Here is a 19,146-nt window from a genome sequence, read left to right as displayed (position 1 = left end):
AGAGAGAGAGAGAGAGAGAGAGAGAAACACAGAGCCCCAAGGAGGGTCCAGGCTCCGAGCTGTCGGCACAGAGCCCCATGCGGGACTCGGGGGCTCAAACTCGTGAACCGCGAGATCATGACCTGAGGTGAAGTCCGTCGCTCAACTGACTGAGCCACCCAGGCGGCCCGCTAATCTCCTCTTTAAACTAAGAAAGCGAATTTCCAGCTGGCAACAGATGGAGACATTTTGTTTTATTGTATTTACTTTTTAGAGTTCCCTTTTATTTACAGAGAATATCGGTGTCTCCATTCACGGAAGCAACACGACGATTTTTCTTTAAATACAAGTAAACAAAATAGTGAATGGAGTTACAGGAAAATATCAAGTACACAGCAACAGAGATGACACACACAGATCACTGAAAATAAATACATTACAAATGAGAAATGTAACCGTCCCAAGAACGCTTCAAAGTGGAACCTGACTTGCAGAGCGGCCTCTCGGTTGGTCCCGGGACACAGCGCAAGGCTCTGGGCACGGAGCTCGGGTCTGAGGCTCAGATCAGGACCAAGGAGCTCTGTGGCCCAGAACACATGGCATCACATGGCAGGAGGTGGGACGTGAGCTGGCCAGGTAACGAAGCTCTTCCGTGGGAAGGATCCAAGACTCAGACAACCTCAGGAAAGGGGAGTTTATTCTGGACATAAGGAAAACAAGAATCTTGAGTGAACAGTCAGCAGCCTCCTTGGCAGCAAAAGTCTCTGTTAACAGAGCCCGGCGCTGTCCTCTACACGGGACGAAAGTCCTCCGCTGCCTTCTCCGAGGGCGCCTTTTCCGCAAGGACGTGCTCCCTCCCTGAGTGCACCCTCTCGAGACGGAGAGTAACCTGATTGGCCGGTTCGGGCCCCGCCTCTCTGATTGGGCAGAGCTTATTTTCTGAGCCAGCTCATAGGCTGCTTGTCAGCCTATGGGTGGGCTTGTGTCAAGTGCCCAATCAGGGAGGAGCAGGGCCTATAACTGGAGGACCTGTCTGGTGCCCCGCTGAGCTTGGACGCAGTCCTTTCTTGACTGAGGTGGGTAGTATGGGAGCAAGATTGTGACAGACATCGCAGGTGTGACCAGTGCCAGAGACAGAAGGGAAGAGAGATGGAGAGGTGGTGGGGAGCACCAAGAAGGAAGGGGCCGGCTCTGTGTGTGTCTGTGTGTTTGCGTTGGTGGGGAGGATTGCCACTGTAAAGGGGATGAGCCTCTTGCTGGAATGGGCGTGCTGGAGCCTAGCGGGCATGGGGCTTTGCCTCTCTGAGTCTTGACCTCACACGGGTCAAGGCGCCGGGGGTGCTCGGTGCGTTGGATGATGCCCCCTATGTGAAGGCAGCCGGGCACAGGGAGTCCGAGCAAGACAGTTCCAGACGGTTCATTATCTCATCCGGGGGATACGGTGGAATGCCAGGTACCCCGTGTCAAGTGCGGTGAACGGAGTTGCTCTTCTGGAGGCGGTGTGCCAGCCCCGGAGCCACGGAAGAGGTCCTTCCAGTAGAGGGTGGAGTGGCAGGGGCCCAGATCTGGGCTCCCTGGGACAGCATCGGAACCTGCCACTGACAGGAGGTTCACTTTCCAGCAGCATGCCCTAGGAGTCTGTGAAACCTCCATGGAAACATCCAGCCAGTGTCCCCTCCTCTCCCCCACCCCGCCCCGGGGTATTTGTGTCCATACTGTGGTAAGGACACAGCAGCAAAGCAGGCTGAGGTCATGAGAGATCCCAAGGGCGAAGTGACAGAGCCGCTGGGTCTAGCCATCCCGTGACCCCGAGAACTGTCCCTCCAGCACTGAATCGTGAAGCCTGGGCACATGAATGGAAGCAGTGTTTCCTTCCAAGGGAAGCGGACCTGACACTTGAGGGATAAGGGGGGTTTGTCCCCTACATGAGGGAGGCACTGCAGGCACCGGGGAACAGCATGTGCCAAGGTGTGGGGGCAGCAGGGAGCTTCTAGTGGCTCAGTAGGAGGGTTCCAGAAGGGAATGTCCCAACACGATGCTGGAGGGGCAGGGGCCAGGCCAAGAAGTGAAGCGGAGGGCAGTGAGGAGGCATGGCAGGGATTTAACCGGGGGAAGCAGCTTAACCATATTTATGTCCTGAAAAGAGCGTTCTCATTGTTCTCATTGTCCTGCGGGGGAGGGGGGGAGGGGGGGGAGATGGGGCAGGAAGCCTGCGGAGAAGACCCCTGGAGAGCCCCGAGAACCCTCCCCCAAGAGTGCTTGCAGGGCTGAAGAGGAGGGATGCTTCAGGGACAAAAGCCATGGGGCTCCGTGACTGATGAGGGAGTGGGGGAGTCACGGTGCCCCCACCCCCCCACTCTGCACTTGGGCCGTAGGACCAGGAAGCAGCAACTGAGGTCTTTAGAAGTGAACGGCCAAGTGTGCTAAGTTGGGTGGGGGCCCTCTGGGCAGAGATGTCCGGGGCACGGCTAGAAACCGAGTGACTCGGCAGTGGACAAGCCTTGAGGACAGCGAGCCCTCAACTGGGCCTGGTACCACAGTGGGCAGTGACCCGCCGGGTCGTCCGTCTACCCCGAGCAAGCTGGGTCCTGATCCTGCAGCTCCTGGAGGGACAGGTAGGCATCGGTGTTCAGGGTCAGGCAGGAGGCAGGGGCTCTGAGCTGGCCTTGCCCAGGAGGGCTGGCCCAGGGGAAGCTGACCCTGACCCCCTCCCCAGGGCCAGGGCCCGGGCCCGGGCCCGGGCCCTCCTCTCTTGCTCCTTCCACGGAGCCCTCCAGGGGTGGCTGGATGTCCACCGGCTCAGGTGCACCTGGCGGGGGAGACATCGGGGGCCGGGGGGCCCAGTCTCTGGGAGCTCCCTCCTGCGGGGAGGGGGCCAGCTTCTTGTCATGAGCTCCAGTGCCCCCCGGGGCCGTGTTTGGGGGGCCCGGGCCGCCGAGGAGGAAGGTGCAGTAGGCGTCTTCCTCCCCGGGCGGAGGCAGCAGGGGTGGCAGGAGAGACCCCGCAGGCGCCCCGGGCCCAGCCTCATCGGGCTCTTCCGTGCAGGGGTCATAGGTGAAGTACACCTGGCAGGCTTCGATCTCCAGAGCGTCCGGGAGGTGGAAGAAGAAATAGCCCTGATTGGTGAAGCAGCTGGTCAGCGAGTGGCCGCTGGTCTCGGCTGAGGACGAGGAGGGCACCTTCTCCTGCTGTAGCAGGAGCAACTGTGTGGCCTTGGCGTCCCTGTCCAGCACCTCCAGCGGGGAGATCTCGGGTGCCGGCGTGTTGGGGCTGAAGGACGACGAGGGGAAGGGAGAGGAGAGCCACTTCTGCCGGGAGAAAGAGCAGCGGGGAGGTGAGTGGGACGCCTCCTCCAGACTCTCAGCCACAGCTCCTAACTACCGGCCACGCGGGGCGGCCACCTCCAGGAAGGCCTCCCTGACTGCCCGCCCGCCAACTGGCTTGGGGAACGCTCTGGGCCAGCTCAGGGAGTGTGCTTGCTGTAGGTGCCCGGGGGATGCGTTGTCTCCGCGCGCGACTGTCTCTGGGGCACCTGCTGTGAAGCCTGGCGCTGATCTAGGCACCGGGCACAGGGTATAAAATCTTCCGTGTGTCTGGTGGGGGCTGGCACCGGTGTGAGAATCCACCAACCCGTGTTGGAAGCGGAAAGGGCCCTGGAGCACACTCTCGTTCACTTCACAGATGCACGGAGAGGGGACGTGCCCCGGGGCCGATCACACAGCCAGTGGCCCCGGGCGCCGTGAAAAAATAAATAAATAAAACTCTCTGGCGGGGACCTGATGGTCCCGCAATTCTCCTCTCCCTCCCAGCGCCGCCGTGGAGCCCCCACCTCCCGTGCCCTCCATCCACGGAGAGAAGAAAGTGCCCGCCTGAGCACTTCCCACTTGGCTCTGGGATCCGGAGGGCCCTGGCAAGAGCAGGGAGAGCCACGTTCCAGTCCGGGGCCCCGGCGACCCCGGGGGCGGGTCACTGCACCTCTCTGAGCCTCAATTCCACAACAGTGAGCCACCTCTTTCCCAACTTCCTTGGCGGGGGTGGGGGGAGTCGGGGGGGGGGTGGTGGCAGGAAGTTGTCAAAGAAGAAAATGAAGGTGGGAATTCCTAGCACAGAGTGAAATGCAGGCCACCACCCGGGGTGTGAGGGACAACAGATCCCTGGGGGGGGGGGGGGGGGGGCGGGCGTGATGGGGGCTTCAAGTGGGTTTTTTGAGAACCTCAACAAGCCCTTTGTCCTGGGAGCCCTCAGCAGCCGGACTGTGGTCCCCTGAGTACAGGGCCAGATGGGTTCCTCTGATAGCCCTGTGCCCAGCAGGTCTGGGTAGAGGGAAAGAGTGCAGGGCGGGGCGGGGGGTGGGGGGAGGCTGGGCAGGGTCTGTCGCGAGAAGAGGCAGTGGAGGAGGCTAGGGCCCGGCAGCCGGCAGCCAGAAGAAGGAGAGGCCAGTCCCGTGACCAGCACCCGTGTGCCAGGGCCTGGCCGGCCCCCCTCGGAGGTGTGTGTGGTCAGCCACTTCCTGGGCCCAGGGCCTCCGTCCACAGTGCCCTGAAGCGGGGGGGTGGGGGGGGAGGGCGCAAGGAGAAGCTTCTCTCCCCCTCTCGCACGCTCACACACTGGCACGCACACTCCCAGATCCCGTGGACAGGGCAGCGGGCCTTGTGGCCCTGTCGCCGGAGGTCCTGGGGTAGACAGAGAGGAGCAGGCCTCCCACCCCGACACAGAGGAGAGGATGGGGTCCCTCTTGGCCAGCCCCAACCCCCGAGCACATCGTGCCTCCCCAGGGCCTCCTTGGGATACCCCCCTTCCACACCCGAGGGCGGGGGGGCAGGCATCTAGGCCTGGGGATGCCCTCATGGGAAGATGGGGTGGTTTGCACCCCTCCGGGAAGGAGCTCACTCCCACCCGGAAGGTCCTAGTCCCTTAGAACCTAGATAGTCAGCCAAGGCTTTCATGAATGCCTCTGTTGACGGGGACCTCACGACCCTTAGGGCTTTAGGAAGAATTTTAAGGAGATGCATTCCTGCACATCAAGAGAACCTTAGGTTAGCGATCCCCAGTCTTGGGAGTTTTCCAAAGAATTCCAGAAGGGGCCCTGATCCTCGGTAACAGAGAACTCTGGCTCTTGATAGCTCGGGCCCAGCGTGGCTTCCCGGCCCCTCAGGGCTCCTCCGGATCTCCTTCCACCCCCACCCCCACCCGCACGGAATCTAGAGAGCCTGGGGAGGGGAGGGTGAGAGAAGCAGCCCACCGCATCCCCCACCTCCCTTGACACTTCCTTCCTGAAGCAAGTGTGGGCTCGGGGAGGGGAGGCGACTGAGGTTGAAATGGGGTTCAGAGTGTTACTACTCTCGGGGGCCCGCGCTTTGACCGTGAATCTGTGTCGAGTGACGAGGTGTGGCTGGAGGACTTGTTAGCACCGGGGACGAGGCAGGGCGCCCGCTCGGGGCTTTGCGCAGGGTCCGAGGAAGCCCTGCGCCCACGAAGAAGGTCTGCGCAAGTGGTGGGGTCGGGAGAATTTGTACCTGGCAAGCCCCGCTCGGTGGACAGACTGGTGACAGTAACTCCCACTAGGGCCCCTCGAGCACTTACTGTATCCCAGGCAGTGGGTCCATACGCCTGGTAACACTATTTCCCTCCCCTTTTTACAGGCGAGGAAACGGAGCACAGAGAAGTTCTCTAACTTACCAAACATCACCCAGCCAAGAAGGGGCGGAGCCGGGATTAGAACCCAGTAAGTCTGGCTCAGACGGGAGGTGCCATTCAGCCTGAGAAGGCTGGTGCCAGAGCTGGGGAAAGGGGCCCACCCCCACCCTGGAGGCTACTCCCTTCCTTATTTTGTCTCCTTTCGCAAAGCGCAAACCCACTCACACCTCTGCCCGCTCTCTGGCCAGCCCAAGCCGGCTGTGCCTGCTTCTGGCCTCCACCTCCAGAGTCCTACCTGGAAATCTCCTCCATGCACTGACTTCAGCTGGGAGAAGAATTCTGAGGGATCTGGGATGTGACATTTCAGAACCTTCTTCAGCCTGAACAGGAGAGAGGGAGGGAGGGAAGGTGGATGAGAAGGGAAGGGGGCCATGGTGTCCGGCCAGCCCCCCACGGCCCTGAAAGTAGGGTACCGAACCCCTCCACATTCATTCATTTGGTCAGGATCAAGGGAATGCCCAGTAAGGGAGGGGACACAAGAATGGCAAACAGAGAAGGCCCCCGATCTTAAGAAGAGACAGACACGAACCAAGTGTGCAACATTATCATGCATTCTATGCAAACAGAAAGCAGCAGACTGTGAAAGAGAAAATGTAGGGCTGGCGGGGGTGGGGGGGGGGCATGTGAGCCAGACTGGTCAGGGACCACACACAGCCAGGCGTCTGGAGTAGAGTGAACCAGGAGGAAGGAGGCAGGAGAGAGGTCAGATCGTGGGTCTCTTAGTCCAGGCTGTCATGGATGGTGGTTCAGGTTGTGCACTGCCCAAGGGCACCCGGTTGTAGGAGGGTAGTGAGTGGGGGCTGACTTCCAGCCCGTGCTCGGCCTGCCAAGCAGAATGCCCCAGTATCTGTAGGCACGTGCTTCAAAATGTAGTCAGAGCCCCAAGGCCCCAGAAAGCCCGTCTGCCCCGCAGATGTCGGGTCAGCCCTCTCCTCCACCCCCTTCACGTAGGGTCTCTGCGCACCCGGTTTCTTCTGTTTGGGATGCGCTCCCCAACCCCCTCCACCCTGCCTGCTTAGCTCCTCCTTCAGATTTCAAGGGACCCATCACTTCCTTGGAGAAGCTTCTGCCAGCCACCCCTCAGCCAAGGTTCCTCTCCCTGTTGTCTGTTTCCAACACATCGAACATCTTCCTTTGCCATCCTCCTCGTGGCGTGTCATTGTACTCGTGTGTGATTAATAAACGTCTGCCATGGGGCGCCTGGGTGGCGCAGTCGGTTAAGCGTCCGACTTCAGCCAGGTCACGATCTCGCGGTCCGTGAGTTCGAGCCCCGCGTCAGGCTCTGGGCCTATGGCTCGGAGCCTGGAGCCTGCTTCCGATTCTGTGTCTCCCTCTCTCTCCGCCCCTCCCCCGTTCATGCTCTGTCTCTCTCTGTCCCAAAAATAAATTAAAAACGTTGAAAAAAAAAAGTAAAAAAAATAAATAAATAAACATCTGCCTTCTCCCATGGGTCTGTGGGCTCCAGATTGCATGCGTGTGGCCTGCCCCTGCATTCCCAGCACTCCGCCCCAGGCCTGGCACTGAGCTGGGGCTCAAGAAATAAAGAAATACACCAACGCGTGCCCGGACCTAGAGAGACCCGTGAGGACACACGCGCAGACAGCCGGCATGTGCACACACACACACACACACACACTCAGCTCCTGAGAGTAACGCTCGGGGCAGGGTTGCCATGGGGCTCTCCTTCCTCAGATCCCCTGAGGCCGGTTCCACAGGGTTCCATCTTTGGGGGTGGGTGGCAGGGCAAAGCCAGGTGTTAGGCAGGGGGGACTCTCGGGAGGGCAGAGGGAGCACCAGCGTGTCGGAGCAGGGTGGGGGGCTCAGCCTAGAGCCTAACCCGGCAAGGGGTGCGTGTGTCAGAGGAGAGCACGAAGGAGCAGGAAGGGAGGGCGCTTACCATGGCCCGATGTACCGGCAGTTGGCCAGCAAGCAGACCGAGATGATGAAGCCAAAGGCACTGCTGATGCCCATGGTGATGTGGCCCAGCCAAGGAAAGGGCACGGCCTCCTTCCCTGGGGCTGCCCGGGGGTGGGAGGAGAAGCAGGGAGAGGGGTTAGAGAAGGGCCCCCGTCGCCCAGGTCCCTCCAGCATCCCCCTGCCATTGCTGGGGCCGAGCCCTGGACCCCGTCCCCAGGCCTCCCCCGCCAGCTGCCCTCGGATCACACCCCAGCCAGCCCCTCTCCTGCCTGAGCTCTGTCCCACCCCTTCTGCCCACTGGTACCTGCGGGCCTCGTCTTGAAGGCCAGGGGCTGGCTCCAGGGGCTCCAAGCCTCGTTTTTGCCCAGCTGGGGCCTGACCCGCACTTGAAGTTCATACTGGGTGTCTGGAGTGAGGGTCTCCAGGCAAATCCATTGCTGGTTCTGCGCGAGGGTCAGCAGGGAGGCCTCCTGGGGCAGAGACAGGCAGGGGTGGGGGCTGTCAGAGCAGAGGGGTCCCCACAGCCCTCCTCACCTCCCACGGCAAGGGCTGCCTGGGAGGCTGAGCAAGGAGCTCCTTCCTTCCTCGCCTCCAGCCTCCATGCCCCCTCACCCAGTCCTACCAGAAGGCTCCCTGACTCCCCAGTGCTGAGGCCCCAACCCCAAGCTCATCTCGAACCCCTTCCTCTCACTCAGCCTCCACACACAAAGCCTGCCACCCATCACATGGTTCCCCCTGCGGAACCTATTCTGGACCCTTCCCCTTCTCTCCTCTCCTTCCCCCATCTCAGGCAGGGGCTGGTCTCCCTGCTCCCACCCAAACTCTGCTGCAGTCTATTTTCCACGCGCGCCCAGAAAGAGGATTTTCCCAGGGACCCCACCCACCTCTGGATCCCTCTTTGCTCCTCCCCGCTCCCTCCCCACCCCACCCTCCGCCAGCCCTCAGACACACAGGGTCTTGTCTTTGCGGTGTCTCTTTCCTCTGCTTGGAAAGCCCTCCCCAAACCTTTGCAGGGTCTGCTCCTCCTTGGCCCTCAGAGCCCACAAGCAGCCTTCTGTGGGCACCTGACCTGAGGGCTTGCTCTAGGCCCTCTCAAATGATGTCATCCCATTTAATTTCCTGGGTAGCACTGATCAATATCTCATAGTCTCCAGGGTCCTGTTTGCAGACAGTCTCCCCACCCTCCATGTGAGTTTCCTGACCGTGGGGGGATCTGGTCAGTTTCGTCCTCCACCCTCTTTGCCCCCCCCCCGGGAGCACATAGTAGGTGCTCAGTGTTTGCTGAGTGAGCGAGCAAATGAGGGAGCGGGTAAGTGAATGGATAGGCGACCGACCCCAGTGGATGCTGACCACACCGGATTTGAAGAACGGAAAGGTGGCTTCCCGGGGTCTCTGAAATCTCCCGGAGAGGACAGTCACCGGCCTCTTGGCTAGGTAAGACCTTGTCCTGGTGCCAGCCTGGCATCTGCCACCAGCTGGAAGCTCTGGATCGTCAGGGGGCACATGGAGGCGGGGGGGGGGGCGGAGGGGGTGGGGATCGGAGCTGGCAATAGCCTCGGGGCCGCCGTGGCTTGGCTGAGATGAAGGATGGACAGGGTGACCGGGGCAGGAAGGAGGAATCAGGGCAGGGCACTCACCTCCCAGCTGTGGCCTGGGGACCTTTTCCGGGCCTCAAACTCCAGGTATCTTTCAATGTAGTGGGAGGACTGGCGAACTTTCCAGGTTATGTTGCATCTGTGGGTCCCTACGTGGGTGACTTGGAGGGAGTCGGGGGCCATCAGGCGAACTGGAAGCAAGAGAGGGACAGAGGGAGACAGGAAGGGAGAGTGGGCTTGGGGGACGCTGGGACACGATGCTGAGGTGATAAAACCGAGACGTGCTGGGATTCCGTGGTCGCCCTCTCCCTCTACCCGCCCCCCACTCATGCGCGCTCTCTCTCTCTGTCTCAAAAATAAACATTAAAAAAGAGAGAGCTGCCTAGCTCTCGCCCTCTGTTTCTTAGAGGTGGCCCCTCCATGGTCTGCGGCTGGAGTTGGACACCCAGTCATTCAACAAACCTTCCCAGAGCACTGCCCAGATGAGGCCTGGTGCTGAGTAATTGGAGTAAAGACAGAGGGACCACAAACACTCCGCCCTCAGGAGCTCACAGCCCAGTGAGGGGAACAGTCCCCTGATGAGGCAGTGAGGACCCAGGACCTAAACACCCTGAAGGAGGAGGCACAAAGGGCTGGGAGAGTCTGGGAAGGCCTCCTGGAAGAGGTGACTCTCCCCTGAGCCCTGAAGGGTGAGTGGGAGCTTTCCTGGTGGGAAGAGCCTTGCGGGCTGTGGCACCCGCACGTGCAAGGGCTCAGAGGCACGGAGGGGCACGCTGAATTCGGAGAGCTGGACTTTGGTCGTGGCAGGAACACAAGCCACAAGACGAGGAGTCCTAGATTGGGAAACCAGGGCCAGATCCTGAGCCTCGAATAGCAGGGCAAGGAATCGGGACTGCATCCCGAGGGCAGCAGGCAGTGACAGCTCGCACGCGGGTGTGGAGAGAGATTGGGACAGGCAGGATCCCCCAAGGGAAAGACAGGGAAGGAGGTTCCCAGTGGGCCCCAGTACCCGCCCCTGCCCCTGCTTCCAGATTCTTCACTCACGGTTCTCAAAGGGCTTGAATTTCTGGGTCATCAGCACCCTCCACCTCTCCCCTTCGCGGCACATCACCCTCATGCCCACGGTGTCAGCCGAAGTCAGACTCTGAGTCTGCAAGGGGGGGGGGGATAGAGGAGGGGGAAGATCGATACCCCAGTAAAAGTGGAGCCCCTCCGCAAGCCCCCCCAGCTAAAGCAGGGGGTCGGCCAACTTTCTCCGCAAAGGTACAGACAGGAACTCTTTCTAGCTTTGCGGGTCAAGCGGTCTCGTTCACGACTACCCAGCTCTGTCGCTGTCCTGCGACAGCAGCCAGAGACAGCCTGCAGGAGAACGGGCGTGGCTCTGTGCCAGTGAATCTTAACTTACAGAAAACAGGCATGAATTTGATCCATGATCTAAAGCGGGGTGGGCTGCCTCGGTGGGGGGGGGAGTTCCCCATCACAAGAGGTGTGCAAGCAGGTTAACCAACCCCCCCCCCACCAACGCCCCCGGAAACATAGATCTGGAACAATAGCTTTGAGTATGAAAGCCTCCCTTCCTCCATTTCTCCCCACCCCCACACCCTGACTTTTGGGGAAGGAAATGGCCAGGTAGTGAGTATCCCCTGCGGGCAGGCAAATGCTCAGGTTCCTTGGCCACTCCTCCGGTGGATTCTTGCTGCAGGTAAGAAACCCAAAGTCATGCATCTGGTCAGCAGGGGCGTCCGGATTCAAACCCACACCTCTGCACCCAGAGCCTGTGTGCTGTGCGAGCCCATCTCCACGTTCTCCTGCCCCTTAAGAGTGGATATAACCTGCTGGTGCTTGGAAAACGGGGAGGGCACCTGCCCTCCCCACGGGCTCTCTTCTCAGCTCCCACTACTCACATCTGGGGATCCAAGGATCAGGTAACAGGCCCAGGAGGCCGGTCCCATCGGAAGCAGCTCACAGGATTTGTTCCAAGACCTTCCAAGGCAAAAGAACCTCCTTAGGACAGAAGGAGGGCCCCCCAGAGCCGGCCCCGGGGACGGTCCCCCATCCAGCAGGGCCGGTCGGCGCGGGGCTCTGTGCCAACCTCGGCAGAGGCAGAATTCTGCTCTGCCTCCCGTCGTAGACACCTTCCCCAGCCCTCCCCAGCCCGGCCCCGCAGTAGCCACAGTGACCTTCTAGGGCAGGTGGCCTCCACACCGAAAGCCCTCCAGAATCTTCCTGTGGGGCTTGATGGAGCCTTTGGAACCCCGTAGAATCACCACCCACTCAGAGTCACCTTTGCCACGGGCACCCAGAACGTTTGGGTCACAGAAACCCCTCGCTGACTCCTCCTGGGGAGCCCCCTTCCTTCTCCCCCTTGGCTTCTCAAGTCCAGTGTAACCTTGGCATAACAGGTCTGTGTCCCCAGACTACGTTGTCCAGCCCATCCCTGGCCCCTCCACCGCAGCCTGGACCCCTGTTCCTCACGCCCGCCCTGGTCTCAGGCGTCTAAACATCTGCCTCCTAGCTTTTCCAGCCTGATGTGCTGCCAGGGGTCTGGGGGTCCCATCAGTCCAAATGCCCAAAGCGTAACATCTTGGCGTCTACAAGGAAGGCATTCCAAGAGTCTAAATGGCAATGATTAGAAGACCCACCCTGCCCCGCCCCCCGCCCCTGTCTCGAGATGCTGTGGTTTCGCGGGACACTCACCGTTGATCCGGCTTAGCGTGGATCCTGCAGGATGTGGCCTGTAGGTCCCCATCCCAGCTCCAGACACAGGAGATGTTGGCTTTTGAGTTGTAGAAGCACGCGAGCTTGGAGGGATCTGCCGACAAAAAGAGGCGTGAGTGGCCGGCTGCAGGGTGCCCTCCGGGGCCGGCCTACCACCCTGCGCCCTGCACCCTGTGCCCACCAGATGGGCAGGTAGGCGACCCTGCTGGGCAGAAAAGATCTGGGCGGATCCATTTCAGAGAGGACAAAACTGAGCCCCAGAGCCTGCAAGGTCCCAGAGGCAGGCCGAGGCAGAGCAGGGACGAAAAGCCAGTGTCTTCCTTTGGCGTGGGGAGACGTGTGGATACAGCAGGACAGAAGGACCGAGGGAGAAGGTGGACGCCTGATCTCTGGTCCCATCGCCTTCGCCTTCCTCCCTCCCAGCCTCCTGCCCCCGCTGAGAAGTGGGAGTGCTGAAAGGGCTTCTAGACGGCTGTTGGCCACCTTCCCAAGAAAAGCACGGCTATCCAGATGCCAGGGTCCTCACCGTTCACCGCTGTGGATGCCTGAGGGATGGCCAGGGACAGGAAGAGGACAAGGAGGGACAGACACCAGGGCAGACCAGGAGCCGCCATCACAGCCATGCGTGGGAGCTAGGGAAGGGAGCCCTGGAGGGAGGAAGAAGAGAAGGCACAAGTGAACACCCGCCCCCTCCGGGCGGCAGGCTGGGCCCTACCAAGCCAGCACCGTCCGGCCTCAGGGCCTTTGCACCTGCCGGTACCTCGGCCCTGCCCACACACTCCCTTCCTTCCGAGATTTAGAGCCCCACACGTTGTCAGAGCTGAAAGGGCCCTCTGAGCGAACCCAACCCCTTGTTCAAAAGCTGGAGGAACTGAGACTCAAAAAAAAAAAAAAAAAAAAAAAAGGGAAGACTTGCTCCAGTCCACACAGCGAGGCCAGCACAGAGCTGGGATTAGAGCCCCCCCCACCCTCTGTGCCCCGCTGCCCCTTAATCACACCAAAACCCGTTCATCGGGAGGCTCCTGTAGGCTGGGCTGTTTTCAACTCTTTAAATGAAGCAATAAGGCCATCTACCAGATGATACCCTTATTATCTCCATTTTCAGGTGAGGAAACTGAGGCACAGAGAGGTGAAGCAGCTTGCCCAAGGCCATAGAGTGGAAAAGAGGCAGCTGTGGAATCTGAGCCAGGACAGGGCCCAGGCAGGGACTCAGGTAACTTGTCCCACCCACCGAGACCGTTCACACGACCGAAGACACGTACTGATGACCTCACAATACTCGTGGACCGAGCGCTTTACATACATCAGATAATCTTATCTGCCCAGCAGCTTGGGGGTGGGTGCTTGTCTTAGCCCCTCCCACAGATGAGGAAACTAAGGCTCCGGGTCCTCAACCCGCCAAGGTCACAGGCGCAGAAGGCCACGTTCACCCCCAAGACCTGTTCTCTCACATCCTCTGTCCCTGCCCAGACCCTGTCCGGGGCACTGGTCCCAGAGGTAAGGCCAACAGCCTCCCTGCCCTGGAGTCCAGGTCCGGCAGGGGCCCAGGCCCACAGTCAGGTCTCCGGCCTGGGTTCAAAAAGGAGTCCAGAGAGGTGCCCACAGGCTCCTCCTTGCTTGGCCCACCGTCCCCTTAGTGGGGTGGGCTTCCCAGCTGGAGTGGGGGTGGGGGCTGGTTACTTCTTTCCTTGGGAACCCCGACAGCACAGGGCACAGGGTTGGGGCCCTAAGGGGGTCCAGCAAGCCCTGCTGTGCCCCCTAGTCTCTCGATCGTGGCCTTGGGCACAGGCCCTGTCAGTCCCCTGGAGGGTGTCACCCTTGGCCAGCGCCAGCCAGCAAGGCAACCCCATGCCCAAGACAGGACCTGGCACAGAGCCCCAGGGTGAGGGGAGGAGGGTCAGGGCAAAGGCATACAAGATCACAGGAAGGTCAAGGCCAAACCACAGCCCCAGCAGGGGTGAGCCGGCAGGAGCAGAAGCATTATCTAGAATGAGCTCCCCACCGCTCCCATCAGAAAGGGCGCGTGTACTCTCCAAGGTTGCAAAGCACACGGGTGGGGGATGCGTGGGGGGCACCAGAGGGGCTTGGGGCTGGGAGGGCTCCTAGCCCACTCAAAGGAGCCTCGGGGAGGTTAAGGAACCTGCTCAAGGTCACGGGCCCAGCCTCAGGGAGAGCAAGCAAGTAGGACCTCTGAGCCCCAAGCGCCCTTAGCCTTAGGTTCCCACGCACACCCACGCACCATGCCCTTCCCAACTGCAAAGCTGTCCACACCCACACTGACTCATAGGTCCCCACCACAGCCCGGGAAGGTGGCTGTCGTCACCCGCCCCTTTGATGGATGCCAAGACTGAGCTCCGCACTGCCCAAGGGGCTGGACTCAAAGCCAGTCCTCTGATTTCAGGCGAGGAGATGATAATGACGGTGACAGTGATGGTGATGATGGTCCTGATGGTGACAGGGATGGTGATGGCGATGGTGACTAATACTCGGCTCTCACTCTGTGCCCCAGTCCTCAGCACTCAGCAGATGACACTTCATTTAGCCCTTACAGCAACCCCGGGAGAAGGTACCATTATGACTCCTTTTCTCAGACGAGGAGGCCGAGGCCAGAGTGGCGGGGGTGGGGGGGGGGGGGGAAGCCAGGGGTTGAATGGGTCATTACCGCCCGAGTTCCCGCAGGGCTGACGCTGCGGGACTTGGGGTGCGTGGGGGAGGGGGAGGATGTGAGGAAGGAGTTCAGTAGCCAGACCACTGACCTTGATGGGCTCTGTCTTCCCTTGTCCTCCTGGCCACACATACACACACACACACACACACACACACACACACACACACACGGGGGGGGGGGCGGGGGGGGAGGGGAGGGGGCTTGCCTCTTGCTGTTTAACCCCAGGGTGCTCTAGACCCCGGCTGTGGGGCTAGGAAGGGGACCCTCAGAGCTGGCTCTGCCCCTCAGCTCCCCCACCCCCGAGGTGCTCCGAATACAGTTCAGGGCAGGACGCCTCGTTCCCCAAGGCAGGAGAGAGGTGCCCGCCCCTCCAGAGGTGCCCGGAGACACTACTGAGCTGCCCCCTCACACGGCCAAGGGCGGGACAGATCCGGACTCAAACCTGCAGGTCTGGCCTCCCGCCCAGGGCTTCCCTGGCCACCCCGCTTCAGGGCCAGGTCTCAGAGAGGCCCCCCTCTCTCCTCTCCTGCCCCTCAGCCTCCTCGGGAGCACTTCACCCGGGGGACGCCTTTCCATAGCTGTGAGGAGGGGGCTCGCCTGTCCCCCCCACCCCACATCCCACTGTCCTCTGTCTGGGGCTCAGCAGGCCTCCCCTCTCCCAGTCCTCCCGCCTCTTCCTTCACCCCTCTGGGTTGGAAGGCCCCTGGCCCCAGAGCAGCCCCAGCGTCCCCAGGGATGGGCCGGGCAGGAGAGGGAGGTCCCAGCACTAGGGACCAGCATTTTTTTTCCCTCAAGCCAAAAGCCATGAGCTCAGGACCTGCCTCATTCCTGAGGGATTTCAAGATAAAGCTGGGGGTGGGAGGGATGGCTGGGAGGGCTGGGAGAAGGAAGTCCGGGCAGATGACGTCCTGGGCATCTAGGTGAGAGCTGAAAGCTGTCCCAAGACCTTCACTTCCAGCCGGGGCTGGCGGCAGGGCCAGGAGGGAGCCCCTGGGTGCCCGGGGACCGAAGGGGGGCAGGGGCGAGGGCAAAGTCACCTGGCTGAGGCATGGGGTTGCGGTGCACTCTCTCGGGATCTCTCCGCTGCTGGGTCCACAGCCATCTCCCCAGGGCCCTGCTCCGACTCAGACTCCCAGCCGCCCAGGTAGCAGCTGGCTGATGAGGCCAGCGAAGTAAAACCCCAGGGCCAGCCCACTTCCTGTGCAGAGAGGATGGAGGGGGCAAGGCCTGGGGTGGGGACAGGGGGGTGGGGGGCGGGGGGGGGCAGGGAGAGATCAAGCTGGTGAGAAACTCTGAAACTCCTAAAGCACCTAGAGGCCAGATAAAGATCTCCCTCCCCCGCTGCGGGGTGGGGGGGGGGGGGCACCGTGGGTGTCTTGGCAACAGACAGACAGACGCACAGACAGACAGACACACACACACACAATCGCCCTCGCCAAGGCGCCTTGGTGCACACAGGAGCCCCAGGGGGTGCAGCCCTCCTTCTCCCTCCTACACCCACCCCACCCCATCTCACACAGGTCACTGCAAGCCTCTGACACCTTCACCCAGCCCCCCTCCCCCCCCCCCACACACACACTCAGGCCTTACACACACACAGGTGTCCTTTTCGGTGTTCCCGGCGCTTCTCCTCTTATCCCACCCACCTCTCCGAGACCTCCCTTTTCGCCCAGGCTTCCAGGGAGCCCCTTCCTTAGTTTAGCATCCAGAGGGAACTATTTTCCAGGGCTTTGCAAGCAATTTGAGGGCCACTTATTGGACATTCTAGAACCTTCCCTTCCCGCTCAGGTCATGCTTCCTACTCCTCCTTCCCCGCCCCCCCCCCCCCAACCCCCTGCTCTTTGGATCAGCTCACGGCTTTTTTTCTTTTTTTTTTTTCAAATGATGAGAAGCCGCAGGACCCCTCTTTAGAAAGGCGCACATCTATTCACGTGCAGCGTCCCAGGCCCGGGGACCTGTGAGGTTCCATCCAGCCTCCAGAAGAAGCAGTTCTGTGTTCTCTCGTTGTCCTGACCTTAATGCCCCTGCCTCGGGTGGGGGACTTTCTCATAAGCTGCTCTCTCTTTCAAAGAAAGGGACGGGGCAAGCAGGAGAGGGGTCAGGCAGCTCCAGAGACCCGGCTGTCTGCACAGAAGGGAGAGCAGAACTGACGACCCCGAGAAGAGAGGCAGACCCAGCTCCCTTCCGAGTCGAAGCAGAAGCAACAGGGCGGCATCCTTGAGAAGAGGACGACCTTCTTTGGGGCCTGCCCACAGAGCCACCCTGCCTTCCCAGGGGGAAGGAGGCGTGGTGGTTCCTGCAGGATATACGTGCCCGAAGCACTCACCGTCCACCGCACGTTTAATGAACTCGCAATATTCCCTCCTCTCCTCTCCCCCTCGAGCAAAGCTTTCTGGCTGCAGGAGCGGGTAGTGAACCACCCCCCACAAAGAAGAGAAGATGGCCAGGATGTCTGGAGCCCAGAATGTTTCTGGGAGCTTCTCAAGAAACCAGGAACGTTGGTCCTCCCAGGAAGGAAAGCCAGGTCAGGAAGGGGCAGGGAGAATGTTTTTTCACTGTAGACCCCACTTGTACCACCGGCACGTACGTCCTGCCCCAAAATAAATGAACTCGGTTAAAACTTTTTTAAAAAAACATATGAAAAGAGCGGCGCCTCCGTGGCTCAGTCGGTGAAGCTTCTGACTCTCGATTTCGGCTCAGGTCGGGATCTCACAGTTCGCGGGATCGAGCCCCGGGTCGGGCTCTGTGCTGAGTCTGCTCCGACCAGTGCGGAGCCTGCTTGGGATTCGCTCTCTCCTCCCTCTGCCCCCTCCCCCAGCGAGTAAATAAAGAAACTTTTTTTTTTTAAATAAAATCAAAATAAAAACACATATAAAGAGAAAAGACATCCCCGGGCGAAGCCAGAAAATCACAAACGCATCTTGTAATAAGGAGCTGGCACTTTCGTCCACGGGGACGGCATTGGCCTGCCCTGCGTGGCCTGCCTGAGACTCCTCACCTCCCCCAACCCCCTTTCCTTCTTCCCTTCTCTCATTCAAGTTCGGCAAACATTGAGCACTGAGATGTCCCCGCAGCAAGGGCAGGGACCAGCAGCAGGCCCCAGGCTGGCGTGGGTCCAGGGGAGGGAGGGGGGTGGCTCTAACCAGCTGGGGCCCTGGGAGTTGGGGGGCGGGTGCAGCACCACGTGGCCTCCACCCACCAAGGCGACTTGAATAGCGTAGTGAGGAGGGTCCTGCTTTGGCCAAGGGGCTCCGGCCAGGACCCCTGAGGTGGAGAGGCAGGGGTGGCTAGGGAACCCGGAGAGCTTCGACCCTGCACGATCCACATTGTCCACCAGCAGTCGGGGGGCTTTGCCCCGGCTGATACAGAAGAGGCCACGGGTGCCTGAGCTGGATGTTAAAGCCGGGTAGGGGGGCGAGGGCGCAGGCCAGGCTGGGGGCCCAAGGGGTGCACAGAACAGGTGGGGAACAGGTTGCTCCATCCGGCCCCCGGGGCCAGGCCCGCAGAAGCCCCCTTACAGGTGTCCCTGTTTCCACTCCTGACCCTGCCGGTCCGTTCTCCACTCAGCAGCCAGAGCAAGCTTCCCCTGAGCCAGATCAGCCCATTTCACTGCAGCAACCCCGCTGAAACCTTCCAGTAGTTTCCAGTGCATTCATAATACAAATCAGACTCTGAATCTCGGCCTCCAAGCCCCGCGGGAGCAGCCTGGCCATCGTCTCTGAACTTTCCTCCGGCTCAGGCGCTGCGGCTGTCAGGCCTGTCCCCACACCTCGGGGCCGTGCGCCCAGATCCCTGCCCGCCCCGCTCTCTACAGCGCCAGCCCCTTTCCCATTTTCAGGCCAGGAAATCGAGGCTCAGGGGTCATCTGACAAAACGTAGCAGAGCCAGGATTAGAACCAGGTGCGTCTGATGGAGGACATCAGATTCTCTGAGGTAACCCGAAGAGGAATCCAGAAGCTTCTCCAATGCCAGAGGCCTGACAGAGCTCACTGAGACTTGCCCAGACCTTTATCTCAGGGATTCTGGGGGTTGGACTTAGCCTCCTCCCCTCCCAGCACCGGAACGGCCAAGTGCATTAAACCCTGACTCCTACGACGGCCTCTCCTGTGCCCTCCACGCCTCCACCGTCCCCCCCCAATGTGTCCACATAGTGCCCGTTGCGAAACAACGACACCTCACCCCTGCACCCTCAGCTTTCATAGAAAGCCCCAGCAGCTCAACTGCCACTGCCCGGGGACCCCACTTCTGTAGGCGCCACGGGCCAAGCACATGTGGGGGCTCCTGGCTTCCTCTTCCTCGCCCCCCACGTAAGCCGCCACCCTCCCCAGTCTCCGCAGTCACTTCGCCAGCCTCCCGGCCTCCAGATCCGATACCCGCGCGTTTCCGTGTTCCCGTGAGTGGCTGGTTCACCAGCCCCTCGAACACCAGCACCCCAAGCAGCTCCCATCTTGCATAAACCATGCCTTCCACTCGCCAGGACTGCTCCAGGGGGACTGGCTGTCCCGCCTTGCCTGGGCCTGAAGGGGTTGCGGGACATGGGACTTTGAGTACTCACGCCTGCAGGGAGCGGAG

General features: G+C 60.8%; 1 protein-coding gene and 2 long non-coding RNA genes across 3 annotated transcripts; 2 read left to right on the top strand and 1 right to left on the bottom strand.

Moving 5' to 3' along the window:
* Positions 1-208: 208 nt before the first annotated feature.
* Positions 209-15,766, bottom strand: IL2RB (interleukin 2 receptor subunit beta). Its single transcript, XM_058741374.1, has 10 exons — positions 15,612-15,766; positions 12,433-12,553; positions 11,886-12,000; positions 11,093-11,171; positions 10,233-10,338; positions 9,231-9,379; positions 7,898-8,063; positions 7,574-7,694; positions 5,912-5,996; positions 209-3,287 (listed from the first exon to the last, which is right to left on the bottom strand). The coding sequence occupies exons 2-10, from the start codon at positions 12,527-12,529 to the stop codon at positions 2,547-2,549; spliced, it is 1,659 nt and encodes a 552-aa protein (XP_058597357.1). The 5' UTR covers positions 12,530-12,553; positions 15,612-15,766; the 3' UTR covers positions 209-2,546.
* On the top strand, positions 3,203-6,816 carry LOC131518895 (uncharacterized). Its single transcript, XR_009265330.1, has 3 exons — positions 3,203-3,313; positions 5,622-5,704; positions 6,696-6,816. It is a non-coding gene; the product is annotated as an uncharacterized LOC131518895 (long non-coding RNA).
* On the top strand, positions 13,325-17,463 carry LOC131518896 (uncharacterized). Its single transcript, XR_009265331.1, has 3 exons — positions 13,325-13,403; positions 14,308-14,472; positions 16,646-17,463. It is a non-coding gene; the product is annotated as an uncharacterized LOC131518896 (long non-coding RNA).
* The last annotated feature ends 1,683 nt before the right edge of the window (positions 17,464-19,146 follow it).

The sequence above is a fragment of the Neofelis nebulosa genome, chromosome 8 (genome assembly GCF_028018385.1).
Source record: "Neofelis nebulosa isolate mNeoNeb1 chromosome 8, mNeoNeb1.pri, whole genome shotgun sequence".
NCBI classification, from domain to species: Eukaryota; Metazoa; Chordata; class Mammalia; order Carnivora; family Felidae; genus Neofelis; species Neofelis nebulosa.
This window is presented reverse-complemented; position numbering and strand designations above follow the sequence as displayed.